This window comes from Manacus vitellinus, unplaced genomic scaffold (genome assembly GCF_001715985.3).
Source record: "Manacus vitellinus isolate BGI_N305 unplaced genomic scaffold, ASM171598v3 scaffold_5_pilon, whole genome shotgun sequence".
In the NCBI taxonomy this organism is placed as follows: Eukaryota; Metazoa; Chordata; class Aves; order Passeriformes; family Pipridae; genus Manacus; species Manacus vitellinus.
This window is the reverse complement of record NW_021940682.1, coordinates 13,706,282-13,723,006: the sequence shown is the minus strand read 5'-3', so window position 1 is coordinate 13,723,006 and position 16,725 is coordinate 13,706,282. Positions and strand designations below refer to the sequence as shown.

Below are 16,725 nucleotides of genomic sequence, written 5' to 3'. Positions count from 1 at the left end.
CTTGGTGCCTGCTGTAGTAGGTGCTCTGTGGCATTTGCCCCATGCATGTCTGTGCCCACACTTGCATGCCAGGCTTGATTACTAAACTCTTACTTTACTCCTTGCAATTAAGAACTGTGTAGAAAACTCACCAGTGACTTTCCTAGAGGGAATCAACCTAAACTCTTTTTTCCAACTGTCCCTGTTCAGCTTCTCTCTGCATATGCCTGCTCTGCACAATGCCACATTGGCTGTGTCGCTTCACCTATTCCTCACTCTGCATAACAATCTCCTGCCCAGACACACCTTCTGTTACCCATCACTCCACATATGCAATAGTTTTATAGGTTTTGTGGTGATTTCTAGGTCATGAAATTACCTAAACTGTGATTTTTTCACCAAAGATGCAAATGCGAAACGTGCTCTTTAAGACAGTGACCTCAGTAAAATTCCAGTAAAGTTTGAAGAAAATAACCAATGCTAAAGCAGTTTTACCAAAAATAAATTTTAAAATGTTTAAATACAACATGTTTTTCAATCAGAGAGCCAACTAATTTAATTCTTCTCTGAAAACCACTCGTACTACAGAGCAACTCAGCCATTGTGTGGCGATGGCACTGTCGCTGTTCTGTCCTTTCAACACAAGCTCCCCCAACACACGCAGCTCCAGCTTGGCGCCCTCATGAAACTTGCTGTTAGTAACAATCGAACCAGCTGGTAACCAAATGAGCTTCTCAGAGAGGGTAATATAAACACCATTTAATAACCTTATGCTTTATGGGCTCGTTAACGTAAATGGAAATTTTAAAGCTTTCATAGCACTGCAAAATGCAAAGCTATGGAGCACGCGGCACATAAACAGAGGCAAATGCCTTGCATTCGCACAGCTTGTCATGCTGACATGCTGTAGGTGCTCAGCTTTGATCTGTCCTCACAGGCTCCTTGGGATGTGCCACCACTGCTTGCATGGGGGACTAGCCCTGTGAACTGGGGGTGCAGCATTACCCAGGTGTGCTGGGAGCAAACTGAGGGGGTCGGGGCACGGAGGGAGGCAACAGTGGAACTGGGCAGGGCTTTTCATGGCTTTTTACCTGGCTTCAGCAATGGTTTGCATTAGTCAGCAGTGGGGTGCTCATGGCAAGGAGGATGCCAGTAACATCATTGTCCTGAGAGATTGGCAGGGAGATTTATTTTGACTCCACCACCCTCGCTGTAACTGTAATATATGGGAATGGAATGGAATGGAATGGAATGGAATGGAATGGAATGGAATGGAAGAGGGGAGGCAAGGCGAGGTGAGCTACAGATGCCAGCTCTGCAATACCAGAGCTGGGTAATGTGCAAGGTCGAATTTACCTATGAGCACAGGGGACTCGTGTGCTCCCACTCACACAGGAGACAAGCAGCCCAGTGAGATCCTGGCAGCACCACAGCTGCAACCAGCTCCTGATAAAGCATTACAGGGTCAGTCTGGTGATACTTTCCAGTGAGATAGGGCAGGATCTACTGGTGTTCCCAGCACAGAGGGCAAGAGGTGGGCCATGCTGTTATTGAAAGAGAGGCAAAACCCATGGCTGAAGTGATCTGGGTTTATCACTTGGCTGCTGAGAGCAGATGGGCTCAGCACTGTAATTTTCCCCTCTGTTCCCCAGCTAGAGCACAGGCTGCTCACAACTGCTCAGCACTTTGATAAGAAATATGCTCAGAGGTATTTTGCAATGATGAACAAGAAAAGATGAACAAGAAGCCAAGGCAGGCAAATAAATGTGATGTGTCTGAGATTCAGGCAGACAGACTTACAGTCATGCAAATGCTGTGGTCCCAGCCATTCTTGTACAATTGCTGGTGGTAAAATCATATTGCCCCTTCTTCTGTTATACAGGTTGGGCTTTTTTTTTATTTAAAATTTTGCTTATCGAGCAGTTCCCTGCACACTTTCCACCCAGCTGCTGCAAGGCATGTCCATCTTCATCAAGGGATGCATGTAGTGTGATCAGCAGAGAGGCAGTAGCAAGAAGAGATGCTAAAATCAGGCTGCTGTATGAGAAGGACACAAAATACACAGCCAGGAGATGTCCCTATACCCTTGCTTCTATAGCAATAGCCAGGGCTACAAGGTCAGGCAGGAGGGAGGAGAAGAAAACAATGGGGAGTGATAGCAAATGGCAAAAGGTAAAGAAGGTGGGCATTATCACCATGATGTAAACACATATCTGCCCTGTGAAAAACACTAGCAGCAGGGAATAGCCTTTCTAACAGTCCTCAGCTTGGCTAGGCTTTCCATTATGACCACTGGAAAGTGCCCAGCCTACAGCTCTGATTCCTCTTTCCTCTGTGTTGGGGTGAATGTTCACACAACAGACTTTGTCCCTGACCCCTCGCCCCCGTTCACCCAGACAGCGCTCTCCCTTTCCCCTGTGATACCCAGCACAATGTCTCCACACTTTCCAGCAGCACTCCTAGTGTGGGGGATGGAGGAGGAGGGAAGCAGAGCGATTCCTCTCTTGAGACACCTCCTGTGCTTGGCTTCTGCCCAGAGTCCAGACTCCAGACTCCTTGTTTCATCATGGTGCTGGGTTCCTCTTACTCTTCCCACTATTCCGTTTTACTCCTTCAGGATTAAGGCTCACCCTGTAGTTCAGCCCCAGCCTGCTGCACCTCTTGTTTCTGCTTTGTGACAGATGTATCAGGCCATGGCCAAGCTTGTGAGGGATGCCCGAAGTGAGCAAAGCTTAAAGAGGCAAAGCTGAGTCCTCCCTTAACTCATGGCATCCCTGGGTCAAAAGTGCAAAATGCAAAGCCAGCCGGGGTGGGGGCAGGACCACGCCTTCCTCCCAGTGGAGGAGAATAAATATGTCAGGGGAAGGAGGAAAGCACTCTAAATGGTGGAAAACACCCATAGGGTCTGACAGTGGGGCCAGGGAGGGAATCATGCCTCTCTCCAGCCCTGCCTATGGCTCCCTCTAAGTCCTGATCTGTAAAAGTCACTGCTTTACTTGCTCTCATTTCTGCAAAAAATCTCATAGATTTTTTTATATCTCCACAAGATTTGTCTGCAAATATATTAACTTTAAGTTTTGGTTTGGTTTGGTTTCCAGGAATTAATCCTCCCCAAAGGTGTCATATCTCATTTCTTGCTTTTCCCCTTGTTTCAGCCACGCAGCCGATACGATATCAAGCAGTGTGCTGCACTTCAAACCCCCTTTCTTCTCTCTCCTTACCTCTACCATCCTTCTTCCTTTTCCCATGCACAAACACTGCAACACACACTCCTGTGTTTGTATATCTGGCTTATTTCATTTATACATCACACATTTTATTATCAGTTTCATTCATTAAGCACCAGAGAGCTTTAATGCCTCTGGATGTGGGGGGCACATCACCTCCACATGAGGGATCCCTTGGGATAAACCCTCAGCAGCTGAGCCTGGGACTTCTTCAGTGCTTTTTACATTTAAAAAGGTACATCAACAGAGCAGCCTAGCATAGCATAATGCTAACAGTAAAGTGAATACATGAAAAAATGTGAAAATTCCATTTATTTGTAACTACTTGTTCTCTTTGTGATCTCAGTGCAGATAGAAGAGATTGGTTAGGATTCAGTGCTGATGGCTTACAGCCATGGAACACAAAAATCTGCTATATGTGCCCAGAACCACACCATATCAAAATAAAATCACGAGGACAAGGAAGGTGCTTTGTGAGCATCACAGCAAATGCAGCTTGGCTTGGCTTTGTGCTATATATGCTCCCAGGCTTCACTGTCCACATTTTCAACCTTTCAGCCTCCCACAGACCAGTCATTCAGCTTCCCCCTCTCAAATAAAAAAATCCCTCAAAATACTCAGTTTTTAATCCCCTGGTCCCAGTAGAACAGGCAAGAAGCAGTGCAAAGCACACGTGCCTGCTGATGGCTGGCTGGTGCCCATGGGCTGGCTGACCACCACATGGGTCAAACTGAAAAGACAAGTCAGTGTTAGCTTTCCCCTTTGTAAGGACTTTAAATTGGCATATTTTTCTACACTAGTACCACCAGAGTTCATGGACCATGTAGTAATTTCTTGTCTTTGAGACTATATCTCCAGTAATATCTGAAGTGAGCCAAGGGGTCTCCAAAATTTTCAAGGGGGCCGTCACTCCTCTAAGTTTGTTCTCAGCAAGGGCAACTTGAAGAACTTTTCCACTGCTCTGTTAGTGGATATATTCACAGTTAGGTAGAAAAAAAATGTGTAAGAATCATGTGGGAATTACACAAGTGAGCATTTATAGTGGATTTTTACTTACAAGCACACCTTCAGGTTAATGGAGAAAGGTGCTCATCCTGTGTTACCAGAGCTTCCAGATCTGTAGCAGGACAGCCTCATGGAAATCTAGGTGCAGCTGCAGTCTTACCATTTGTCTAGAACAAATTTATTTCTTTCTCTGCAGACATTTATCTGTATGCTGAGGGTTACTAGTGAGAAGCACCCACTCTATTTTGGAGAGCCTTACTAAGACCTTGCTTAGCTATAGCAATTACCTCAGCTAACTTCAGCAGGGCTCTCCTGTTGGTACCACTTGAGGATCTCTCTTCAAAATGTTTTGGATCTTGCTTTGCCTCCTGCCTAAGTATCCTGGAGACAAATGTTTTCAAAGACACTTTATTTTTCTGTGGACATTCCCTGTTTATTTATTGCAGTGAGGTAGATTGGCCCTGATTGCTTTACAGTCTGAACATGAATTTTCTATGGTGCCTTCTGGTTTTCTTTGGCCACATTATTGACACTGGGTAATATAACATGAAAGGATTGTGGATAGGCTTTTACAAAAAAGTCAGCTAAATAACTATTAGAGGATTAAAAGCAATCTCATGGCCAGGATTACACATCTTTAAAATGCTGATAATATCAAGAAGCAAATGGATTTGTAATTTAACAGCAGAAGAGAGATGACTTCAGATGTCTGTTTTTTTCACATTTGATAGAAAGATTAAAGTGTCTGCATTTGGTGTGCAAGAGTTGGATAAAGCTGTAGCATGGCTGCCTACAGATATCAGTGTTCACCTTTCTTGTAAATAGTAATTGTTCCACATGGAGAGATTTCTTCTGGTCAACATTTTTATTAAAACTTTAATTTTCATGGTGACAAGTTGAATCATTGTCTGCTTTAAAAGTCTGATAATGATACACTTTGGAAGCTTTGAAGAAAATCTTTGTCTAGACAGAAACAGCTTAATAAAGCTTTTGAAATACAGCATTCACTTTAAACCTTTATTGATGCCTGTAAGGAAGCACCAATCCATATTTGGGAAATCTTGTTTTCTACTCCCTTGTGCTGAAATTGTGCAAGAGGTTTGCAAGACAACATGAACTGTGAGAAATAAAAAGTTACAACTTTCCTCAGGAGAGTGACTCAATCTGTGACAGATTTTTCCCACAGAAAGAATTTCTTTTTCATCCAGAAATGAATTTTTCTATAAAATTAAATTAAAATACATGTGACATTGTGATTTTGCGTCTCCGGTGTTGAGGTTGTATTGGGAGGTATTTTAAGGACATCTCCAGAGCCGTTAAAGATGTATGATCTAAAAAAAAAGAAGCTAAAAAAAGTTGAAATGTAGACTTTTAACCAGTCTCCTTGACTTGAGGTCCAGAGGCCTTTTCCAGAATATTATTTCACAAAATCCAGGTATGATTCTGACTGCAGGATATTAAGGATATGCAACAAATAAACCAGTCCCAGTAGCTGTGCAGCAGATCAGCCTGTGCCTCACACAGGAAGAGACACCCTAATGCGGAGATGGCCAAGCACAGACCCAGGGATTGGATGCTTTCCACTCCCTTAGACTCACATGGAGGAACATTCCACATGAGAGATAAAGCTGAAAGGGGGCAGAGTCACAGCCCACTTCACTTCCCCAGCCAGCTGATCACAGAAAAGACAGCGCACCATCTCTCCAAGATTTGGGAATCAGAGGACTGAGGCTCTGTAGGGGTCACACCTCTGTGATAACAATCTGACCTAAAAATTTATTTGTGGCATTATCTGATGTATCGTGCCCATGAAGTAACAGTCATTCTGACAATTTTTATTTTTAGTGGTTTGGTTTGATTTGGCTGTTTATTTTCGTTATATGTATATTAACTGCTTTTCATGTTCGGAGTGCTTTCAAAACAACTGTGTTTCACAGAATTTGCCTCTGGTACTCTGAGGAAGTGTATGTTTTTCATAGATAACAAAGATTTAATCTCTGCTCTGAGGGAGCAATTCAATTCAGGTTTGTGGACAGAATTACCAGCAGCAATACAACATTTCCAGAAATCTCAAAACTGAGTAAGAGGGAGAGAAAGGTTAAATCTTTTGCCAGAAATCACAAAGAAAATAAAAAAAGACAAAACCCAATGGAATCCAATCAGACATTCAGACCTTGTCATTCTCTCCTTTCTTGCGCGCTCAGAAATGAGTGCATTGGCTCTGGATCTGAACTGTCCAGGTAATTAGAACTCTACATTTTTGAGTCTTGGAAGCAGTCTCCGCAAAAGTTAACAGCCCTTAGAAAAACAAAACAGTCATTAGAAAAGGGAGCTGGCTACCATGTAAAGAATAAAGAACAACGCCCATGAGTGCCACGGACACAGCGGCTAAAAGAGTACAAATGTTGAGAGTAGTCTTCTAGAAAGCAGCAGAGTATTTTTATACCAAATAATTCTTATTAGATGCCCACAACATAAACCTGCTCTTTATCTAGATTTAAAAATGTAGATTAAAAATTGAGGTACAAAAGTAGCAGTTCATATTTACTTCCTTTCCATTTTCTCTATTCCATCCTGAGAATTCATTACTCTTGCAGCCAGCACTGTCCCGTTTATTATCAACTGAAAGTGAAAAAGACACAGCCAGGGTTAATTAAATTTTTTATTTAAATGAAATACATGGACACATTTTGAGGTATTTGATCAGTATTTGTTCTTATTTATACACGAGTATTTTTCCAAGTGTTCAGTCAGCATGACATGAAGGAAAGACAAAAAAAATACAAAACCATTTCATCAAGATGAGGCCAAAAAAGCAAAAGTTGGAAAGATCTGTGGGAAGTGCACAGGTAAGAAATTTACTCCATATTCAGAATAGGATTTAAGGACATAGCTAAATGTTATTGAAATCTGACTGCAGAGAAAGGAAGATTTTAGAGCAATTTGGAGACAAATTCTTATTTTAAGTAGACACAGTCCAAATTAAAGGCATTCCACAGATTTTGACACATTAATTTTAAAAAGTGTATTCTTCGAAAAAGTAATACCATATTCTAAATAAAAGGAGAAATACCTACATTTTCATACAGATGTAAACTGATATATTCAATGTTTCCCTTTTTGTACACACCATTGTCTAACCACAACAGGTTATATTTCTAAGCATATAATTTCTGACCTGCCAAAAAGACACAATCAAGACTATTTTGTCCATGAACTCAGATTTCAGAAAAGTAAAAAAAAAGGCATTTTTTCAGTATCGTGAGTGAAGCTTTTCTTTTGAAGGTGCAGTTTTACAGAACTCTGTTTCCCTCTTCCTAGCATTTATTAGAATGAAAGTGTCCAATTTCTTTTCCTGAAAATTATCCTTAGAATAATCACCAAATAGCCAGTGTCCAATGTATGAGCTACTTCTTTCAGTTTAGAAGATGCTGTAAGAGAAATTCATTCCCAAATTTAGCCTTATTTTTATTTTTTAAACTGTTGTTTCAGAAATAGAAGTATTTCTGTGAGTTTTCTAAAATATTTAGGGAAAGACATTTTATCTAAATCTTACCTTTCCCCATCCAAGTGTTTGCAATGCAGTGCATCACAGGTTAGCAGTCAGGAAAAACAGACAATAAAACTTACTGGGCAGAGCAGGAGGAAGGGGAGGGGAATTTCCTGAAATGGATTTATCTGGTTTTACTGTCTCAAGTGAAAGGTAAAAGAAAGTAGAACAGAATAAAAGCTGAAGAAAAGTAGAATGCCAGCGTTGGTCCAGTTTAACAGTCCAAGGGAAGCTTAGTAACACAGCTGAAGCAACCCGAGAGATATCTCTTTGCTTACAAGTCATCTTTAAGTTTTGTATGGTAAACAGTTAAAGTCCTTTGACAGACTGAAAAAACCTTTTTTTTTTTCCTTTTCCTAGTTGCTTTTTCTTTCCCTGGGATTAATTTTCATCTGTAGAAAAATCCCCAGGGTTTTAAATTTTTTTCAGCTGAACTTGAAGCTTTCTGTCTCCAGAGAAGAGACCTAGCTGCCTGTCTCCTCAAATTCACTGTAGGGGGATGAAGCTGAAGAAGTTTTAGACTCTCCATCACTGTTGCACTCCCGTGGGGGACCAGGACTGGGAACTTCTGGGAGCTCCTTGGCAGAGAGCGTTTCCTTGCTGTTAGAGCCTAAGGAATGGCAGTCCAGCAAGCTCTGCAGGTGTTTGATGTAGCTTATTGCAGCTCTCAGGGTCTCCACTTTGCTGAGGCGCTTGTCAGTGAATTCCTTGGGCAGGTGCTCTCTCAGGCGTGTGTATCCCTCGTTCACGCAGCGCACCCGCTGCCTTTCCCTCTCGTTCCTCTTTCGAATGAAGGCAGGCTCGAAGGAATAGTCATAGATACCCACATAGCCAGGGAATGGGATGTAGGAGATACGACCTGTGTGCCCACTATAGGCTTGCTCCCAGTAAGATGGGTCCAGATGGAAAGGAACCCCAAAGGGCTCTCTCAGGGGTATCCCGTGGGAATGCACATGGCCGTTAGCCAGAGACATAGCTCCTGGAAATGCAATCCTGTTCAATAGTCTGGCATCATCTTTACTGTTGTCCATGCTTCTTTTTTTTCTCACCAGTGGAATGTTAGTTCCCGAATTTGGCTTCCAGTGTATTAATCCAACATTTGTATAGGTACTGTGCCCTGCAGGCTGCAGTTTCTTCCTGTATTGTATAAAAACTCAGATCTCAAAGCACAGCTAACAACTCATGAGGTCCACTCTGTGCCTGGAAATCAGCTCTAAGCTCTGTTGTTTTTATACATGTAGGATGCCAGCTAATGTACAGACAGGTTTCGAGGACCATCACTCCACACTTTAAACCCTTCTTTTCCTCTGATCTTCATATTTCAAAAGATAATAAGAGGGTTCCTGTGTATTCCTTTTCTCTCCACTTGAAATTATGACCATAAGAGTTAATGCCAAACATAAATAATCTTCCAGGCTCTAAACACTTCTCATGTATTGTAATCCATGATATCGTTTGATATAATTGCCTCCAAAAGATGGGTAATTTGCAAAGTTTACAGAGATCTTCAAAGTTTTGGCAGAACTCCCCCCTTTCAGGAACCAAGGATCTTCTGTCATCTGAAAACTACCCAAAGGCTTTTCACAATGAAATCCAAAAGACAACTGCAAGCTTTGTTGTTTCGGCTGCTCTGGTCTAACTGAAACAGCTCACAAGCAGTTTGCAAAACTTATATGGTAAGTCTCTGGCTTTCTGGGAAAGCCGAGAAATCTTCAAAGGGAAGAGTGCTCTCTTGTGGTTGCAAGTCATGTCAGATCAAGAATGCAATATGTGCAAGTGTAAGAGGAAAACTGCTTTCTTTGCCCTAAGAGAGGCTTTTTCAACAAGTGTGAGTTTCACAAATTGAACATGAGCATTTTCAAAAAATCTTCAACATTTTGAGAGTTTCTGCTCATTGTAAGAATGTCTTGGTCATCACTGTGAGCACCTGCTTCAGATAAACAAAAAAAAGGTGATGCCTTGATAGCCCCACGTGCAGCTATTAGTAGATGTTTACATAGATTTAACTCACCTGATGGACCCTACACACTGCTTTAGTGGGGGAGCTGAAAATCCCTCTTGACTCTGCCAGATTTATGCTGTGTCCTCCAGTTTCCCTGCAGCTTGTCGATGAAAAGAGGTGGACAAAAGGACTTTTGACAGTATAAGGTCATAATGTCCTTGTCTGTGCCTTTCCTCCGAGATATCCTGCTGTGTTAGGATCTTCTTCTGCAGCAATTTGAGGGTCTTTGACTTTTCCCACATTTTTGTTCAAGAGCTCCATAGTTAAATTTTTTTGTTGAAAACACATCTTAACAGTTTTATCATCTTAACAGAATTTTTCATTTTTTTGGTGACTATCAGTCTGGGAAGTGGAACATTTGGTGTGGGAGAGCTGTGGGAAGGGACGGACATGAAAAGATACAGGTATGTAGGCTCTATTAAAACTGTTCTTTTGCTCAAAATGAAAGTTTCCACCCTGTTTAGTCTCTCATGCCAAACTGCCTCAGTAGTGTGAGTAACTGAAACAACATCCTCCACTCTGATAAACACATCTGTGTTTCTGCTGAGTTAGAAACCAGTAGCAATGATGTTAGCATTCATTTTCAAGTCAGCCATTGTGTCTTTGCTGGCCTATTCTGCAGCTTCAAAAAACAATAGTAATCTTCAAAGCATGATGAACGTACAGGCAGACTGTTCCAGACAGGCATGAGTGAGAGGAATCCTGGACTCTGGTTTATGTTGGGGCAGAATCAGCACCAAAATGGCTCAAAAGCCAGGACAACCATCCATTTACTTTCACCTCCATCACTGACATGGACTAGCAAGAACTGGTGTTTGAAGCTGAAGGCTTTGTAGCATCACCTAAGAGATAGTCAGTGGTTTTCATGAGGGGTTGAGATCTTTTCCAGTCACAAACAAGTATCTTTCCAAAATATGTGCCATAGCACAGATGGAATGTATAGGTGTGAGGTAAAAATTACCGAAGAATGCCTCATGGTATGTACAATTAATTTAATAATCAAATAATTGAGAGACTTTCTGCCTTTTAAAAGGTCTTCAGAAACGGTTGATCAGGATGGATTCTTCAATATCACTTACACTATAAACTCTGTTGTCCAGAAGAAACATTTTCAGAAATGAATGATTAAAAGAAAATAACTCCTTCACTGTAGTGCTAAGGTAGGCCAGGGCTTTAAAGTTTCCTAAAACAAAGAGGATGTTGACCTCTAAGCAAATACCTGAAGTAGGAAAAGGACATTCAATTTCTGTCATCATTTGATTTAAAACGTTGCTGTCTGGCAGTATTCCTGAAGCATGCCTCTTGGGGGGTCTCAGCTGCCAGATGATTTCACAGCTCTCCATGACCTTGCCAGCAGTCTAGCCATGTTCAAAAGGCAGGGTTACGTTTCAGTTCTGTCATGCAAATGCACTATGCCCTGCTGCCAGACCTCTTTTCTATGTTTACTGTAAATGCAGGCCACCGGCACTTCCCAGAGTGTCACAATTGCACCTGTGCCAAACAGACATCTGCTCTTCTGACAGAAAATCCACATTGCTAATCCTTTAGGGAAATACATGAAGAAAAATTACAGGTAGATGTTAATTGTTAAGCTGAATGATTGAAGCTGATCTCGCATCAAATGGACTCTGAAGTCTGAATTTGTTTGTGCGCGACAGAAATAAGAAAATACGCCACAGACTTCTGATGAATGTGGTATCTTGTTTACAATCTAATGTCACTTGCTCGGAAAGGGATTTGCCCCTGGGAAGAGAGCCAGAGCAAGGCCAACGCACCTTATTTCTCACTGAAGGTCCTTGTTAATAGTGCTAGCAGGATTAAAGCAATGTCTCCTTCCTGCACTGACTTCTGCAGAAAGAAGACCCTTCTCAACATGTCTGCACATGCAGACACAGTGAAAGTAGCAGGTCTGGTCCACCAAAGGGAAAGGCTAATACACGTTCTTTTCAGTTTTAAGAGTAGGTTAAGACTACATGGATAATGTTCCTCTTCTAAGATAAGCCCTTGATCTTCTTTCTTACACTGTTTCTCCAATTAACTCCTCTTCACACATTTGTCTGGATGATCCTTTAACTCCAGAATGCAATATCCTCCATGCTGATACAAAGCAGATGGCCTGATTTGCTTTCCAGGTGGTAGAAATCAGATGTTGTTCACTGCTCTACAATGGCAGAGGTCGTACTGTTTGCGTACATATTGTATGTTTCGGTTTGGTTTGGTTTGGTTGGTTTGTTTGTGATCTTGTTGTCAGTTTTTTTGTTTTGTTTTGCTTTTATAATACAAAGTCTGGGAGATTCCTTAAAGACTCCATTGTCTATGGCATTTGAACAGGTTTCCTTCCTTCTCTCTTGTCTATGGCATTTGAACAGGTTTCCTTCCTTCTCTCTTTCCTTTTACTTCACTATAAACACTTGATTACCCAGCCAAAATGAACAGAAAATATTTCTGACATATCTAAAAATAAAACATTAAGGCATTTTCCTTCCAGATATAACTTACTTGTGATTTTAGTTGCATATATCCTAACACAATATCTATAAGTATGTAATCTTTGTACAAAAGAACCGTCATGATCACACTCCCACATGGATAACACTATTGGCACTACATAGTGATTGCTTTGAACTACTTTGAATTATTCAAAGAAAGAGATTTTCATTGACCCTGTGTCCCTCTGTGTGTGAAAAAAAAGTCATCAGTTGAAATATTGTAGTAGAAACACAAGAGTCAGTTGAACAACTGACTAGTCCACCTATTTCCCAAAGTCCACCTATTTCCCAAAAGATGATGTCTGAACTGTTTTATTGGTAGATACATTACTGAGAAGGAAGAAGAAGAAAATCCGTGGGGAGTTTAAAAAGAAACTCTCACAACATCGTGCACTTCCTATATTTTAATTTGCTGTAATTATATTAAATTGTAGTATTTATTATACATATCATAGTTTGTCTAGGCTGCTGCAATTTATTAACAGACATAAAAATATGCAATTAACAGATTTTCTTGTTAACTGTATGCCACAGAATGACAGTAATAACTTCACTTGACACTGAGACACAAGAACACAAGATTCAATAGGTTTATGTCTCTCTAATCCTGTTCTATCATTAAGCATGAGCCATCTCTTTCCAGCTTTATAGCTAGAAGTGAGAGCTGCACATAAACTACCCAGGTTTCATAGTGTGACTATCACCAAAATACAGGCCTGCAAAGTGCTGACAAGGATACCTGAAAAGGTGGTGAGAAATTTGGATTTTTGATGTTAAAAAAGTTGGCTTCAGCCATTGCTTTTTGCATAATCTTCATTCCAATGTAATTCTGCTTGCTCTGAGAAAGAACCCAAGGGCAGATTTGCAATAGCAGAAGAGAACTGATCGTAGGGAGATGTGGGCGTGGTCCAGCAGGGACTTTGGCTCATGCTACAGGGAAGGACTGAAGCATGCTCACTGCATTTCTTTCCTCTGTGGTTTCATGAGTCTCCCTTATCTTTTTAGTATGTCTCCAGGATCTGAAGACAACTTGAAAAATAGCTTGACAATTTGTTCCTCGCGCAGCAAGTACTGCTATAAATGTCAATAAACCAAGCTTTCAGGACACATAGTGCAGTCGTCTTATCAAAACCCTTCACATATAATAAAAGTGTTTGGTATATAAAACATATCTTTCCTTGGAGAAGAAACAGTCCCCAAATGTGTTTTATCACAATACCTTGGGCATGCAGCATACATCTCTGTAGACACAGATTAATTTCTCATTCAGTGACACTTCATATTATCACTGGCTTCCTTTGATACTTGTGCTTTAAACTGGTAGTTAAGATTTAAGATATTCTGTGTTCAATGGAGTAAAGTGACTACAAAAAAAGCTGGAATCTCAGAGGACTCACATTTGACAGTAGGAAAAAACCACTCTTATCTGTGTCTGACTACATCCAATCTGGCTCATAGGCTCAAAGTATTACTTTCAGCTCAGATAGCTGAAATAGCACAAGGATTTCAGCACCAGGGCACTTCTGTGGTAGAATTACACTATCATTACACTATCATAATTGGCATTAAGACAAGCTGAGGGCTTGGGATAACCTAGCATTTCAGGACAGAACTGAGATGTACTGAGCATAACTGCAGAGTTGTAAGGATGAGAACAGAAAATTGAAGGTCTCCTGTCATCTCCTATGTATTAGGAAATGCAAAGTGAAGAGAGATATTTTTGGGCTTGTAAGAATTTGCTGCAATTTCTAAGAAAGATGTGAAGTATTAGCACCAACCATGTGAATATGTGGTACTACATACACAGAAATGAAACACACATAAAGTCCCCATCAGAAGATTATCAGCCCCTAAAAATCTGAGGACTTGATGAGTTCCTTCTTGACCTGATGAAATAATGTTTGTGGGCCAATTCAACTACAGTCAGTCATGGTTAGGGTAAGGATTATCTGGCTTAGTGGATGAGATGTTGTGGGATATGTGGTCACTCTTTTTGTCATGAGTGACAGAGGCCTGGATTTACTTTGCCTAAATGTACTCCTTTAGATGTTACATATTTAGACTAAAGCAATTACGCAGGTCCCAGCTAAAGGCCATAGCTATAGAAAGGCAGATACAAAGGAAATTCTCACACATCTCAGACAACTTCAGGATGGAATGAAGCACCCTGCAACAGACTGTTTTCTCTCCTTCAGCTACAGAGAGAGCTTGAAGAACTAGTGTATACAAGGTGTTTAACTTTCTGACAGGTATAGCCAAATGAGGAGAGCATGTTTCCACCCCTAGAAGAACTGATAGGTTTGTACTGAACTGGAATGACTCTCTCAGATCCTACATTTTAGGCCCTTTAGATCATGGAATGACTCTTATGGATCCTACATTTATGTTCTTCAGATCAAAAGAGAGAAGACAGAAAAATACTGAGAGTTTCCTCCTGTGCAGACAGACATCTTATCAAGGGATGTCTCATTTAATGAGGCATCATTTACGTGTCAGGCACAATCAAATTACCAAACCACATTACGGTGTTTCAGGAAACAGCTGTTCACCCCGGCACTTAAGGAACATGGAGATTGACTTGAGCTGCATATGTGATGACTATCCGCGTGTCAGGCGAAAGCAAGCTACAAAACTACTCGCACGCATCAAGAGATTCCTTTGCAATGTCGCCTCAACCGGAATGGTACATATGAGCCATAAATCAGTTCATAACTGAACGATAATGTGCAGAAGGTAGCTGGTGATGGTTCCAGACGACACGAGACACAACCCTCTAATGACAGCAGACATACACGGATGTGACGGGCAGGCAGTAAGGGGCTGGGAGAATTGTGTGGGAATATTGTGTGGAACCACTGTGAGGAAAACCAGAGCACGCATCGCTCCCTTCCGCAGGGCGCGGCACGGGGAGCGCTGGGCAGGGCTCTCGGTGAGCCGGCGGAGCCGGGGCGGGCGGTGAGCGGCCGAGTCCCGGGCGGGTGGGCGCGCTTCCGCCGCCGAGCCGCCACAGCAGGAAGCGGCGCCTTCCCCTCCCGCCGCCATCACCGCCGCCCGCTCCCGCCTCCCCGCCCGCCCGCGCCCGGGGCCCGCGCCGCCGGGCGCCCGCCCGGGCCCGCCCATGTAGACGGCGGCGGCGGGCCGCTGGGAGCGTCGTGCGGCCGGGCCGTGCCTGGGGCCGGAACCAGGGGCGGGGGCAGGCGGCGGGCCGGGGCCGATGGCCCTTGATGCGGCTGCGGGCGCTCCCGCCGCCGGAGAGCCGCCGGGCTCCATGCCACCCCCCAGGTTGAGCAAACCTCGGAGAGGCGGGCGGGACCCCGCGCCGATGGGGCGCGGCAAGGGGAGGGTTCCCTAAAGTTCAGCGCCTTTCCGCAGGCCCCGAGGCTCGGTCCCGGGTCGAAGGTGGTGGTTCCCTCCCTTGGGCATCGCCATCCTCAGCAGCCGCTTGGGCCGGGGGATAAATGCCCTGCCCCGGCGGGCAGCCGGAGCCCTCGGCACCGTCCCTGGAGGCAGGTGGCAGGGTCGGGCAGTGCGTGTGCGGAGCTGGGTGGACGCGGTGTGAAAGTCGGCGACGCCGTTCGCGCGGCTCAGCCCTCCGGGTGTCAGGTGCTGTGCGGGGGGCTGGGGGCGGACTCGATGGTCCCTATGGGCCCCTTCCGAGATCTTCCGCTGTTAACTCGCTAGAGTTCGGTGTATTTGGCTGTTTTTCCTGGGTGAGCGGTATACCTTTCCTTACTGGAATGGCAGTCTAAGGTCCTGCTCTCCATCAGTACTGCAGCACCTGGGCCTGCTGCTCGCAAGGGCCATGTGACAGGCTGGACCAGTGGGGAGGGCGTTGGGTCTCCTTGCCGGAGTTGTGGCTGCTGTGGGGTAGCTGGTCTGTCCGGCCCTATGAGCTGCCGGTTAGAGCTGCTGTGTGGGCAGGAGGGCCAGGGTGGGCAGAGCATAGGCCAGGCAGAGCTTGTGAAGTTGCGACAAGCATGAGTTGACTGTGCCTCCTTGGTGTCCCCATCCCTATGGACTGGTTTGGGCTGCATGTGCAGCCTGAGACCCCAGAGGATAGATGTGCCTGGAGCTGACATGGTTTGGTGATTTCAGGTGTTGGGCAGCGCGTTGGCTCCTGCAGCTCTACGGCCACTGATGTGGTGTGTGCTCACCTGAGCCATGCAGGCACTCAGGAACCAGTATTTACTTACTCTGAAATAACGTGTCATCCATGGTGCCAATTTGTAATGGAATAGGAGCATGTAGAACCAGACTGAGGCAGCCTATTAAAATTCTGTACTATGGCTGTTCTGCAGTGGTAACTCTTGTCGCTGTTGGCCTGGTTTGAACTGATGGTGAACTAGAGATTTTGTGTCCATTACCAGTGGGAAGTGATCTCTCCCCCGACTTTGGTTTTCAAATGTGAATGTGGTGTCCAGAAGTCATGAAATTTAAATCAGGTGCTGTTGTCTGAGTATTTGTAACATTCAG

The 16,725-nt window shown here is 43.5% G+C and overlaps 1 protein-coding gene across 1 annotated transcript; it reads right to left on the bottom strand.

Annotated features, from left to right (window-relative positions):
* Positions 1–8,225: 8,225 nt before the first annotated feature.
* ASCL4 (achaete-scute family bHLH transcription factor 4) lies at positions 8,226–8,871 on the bottom strand. The gene has a single exon (XM_008919762.2). It carries the CDS (start codon positions 8,790–8,792, stop codon positions 8,226–8,228), a length of 567 nt encoding a protein of 188 aa, XP_008918010.1. The 5' UTR covers positions 8,793–8,871.
* Between the last annotated feature and the right edge of the window lie 7,854 nt (positions 8,872–16,725).

Bases quoted from the DNA above. Each gene is read 5' to 3' on its own strand.
- ASCL4 (XM_008919762.2), bottom strand. From the start codon at position 8,792: ATGGACAACAGTAAAGATGATGCCAGACTATTGAACAGGATTGCATTT.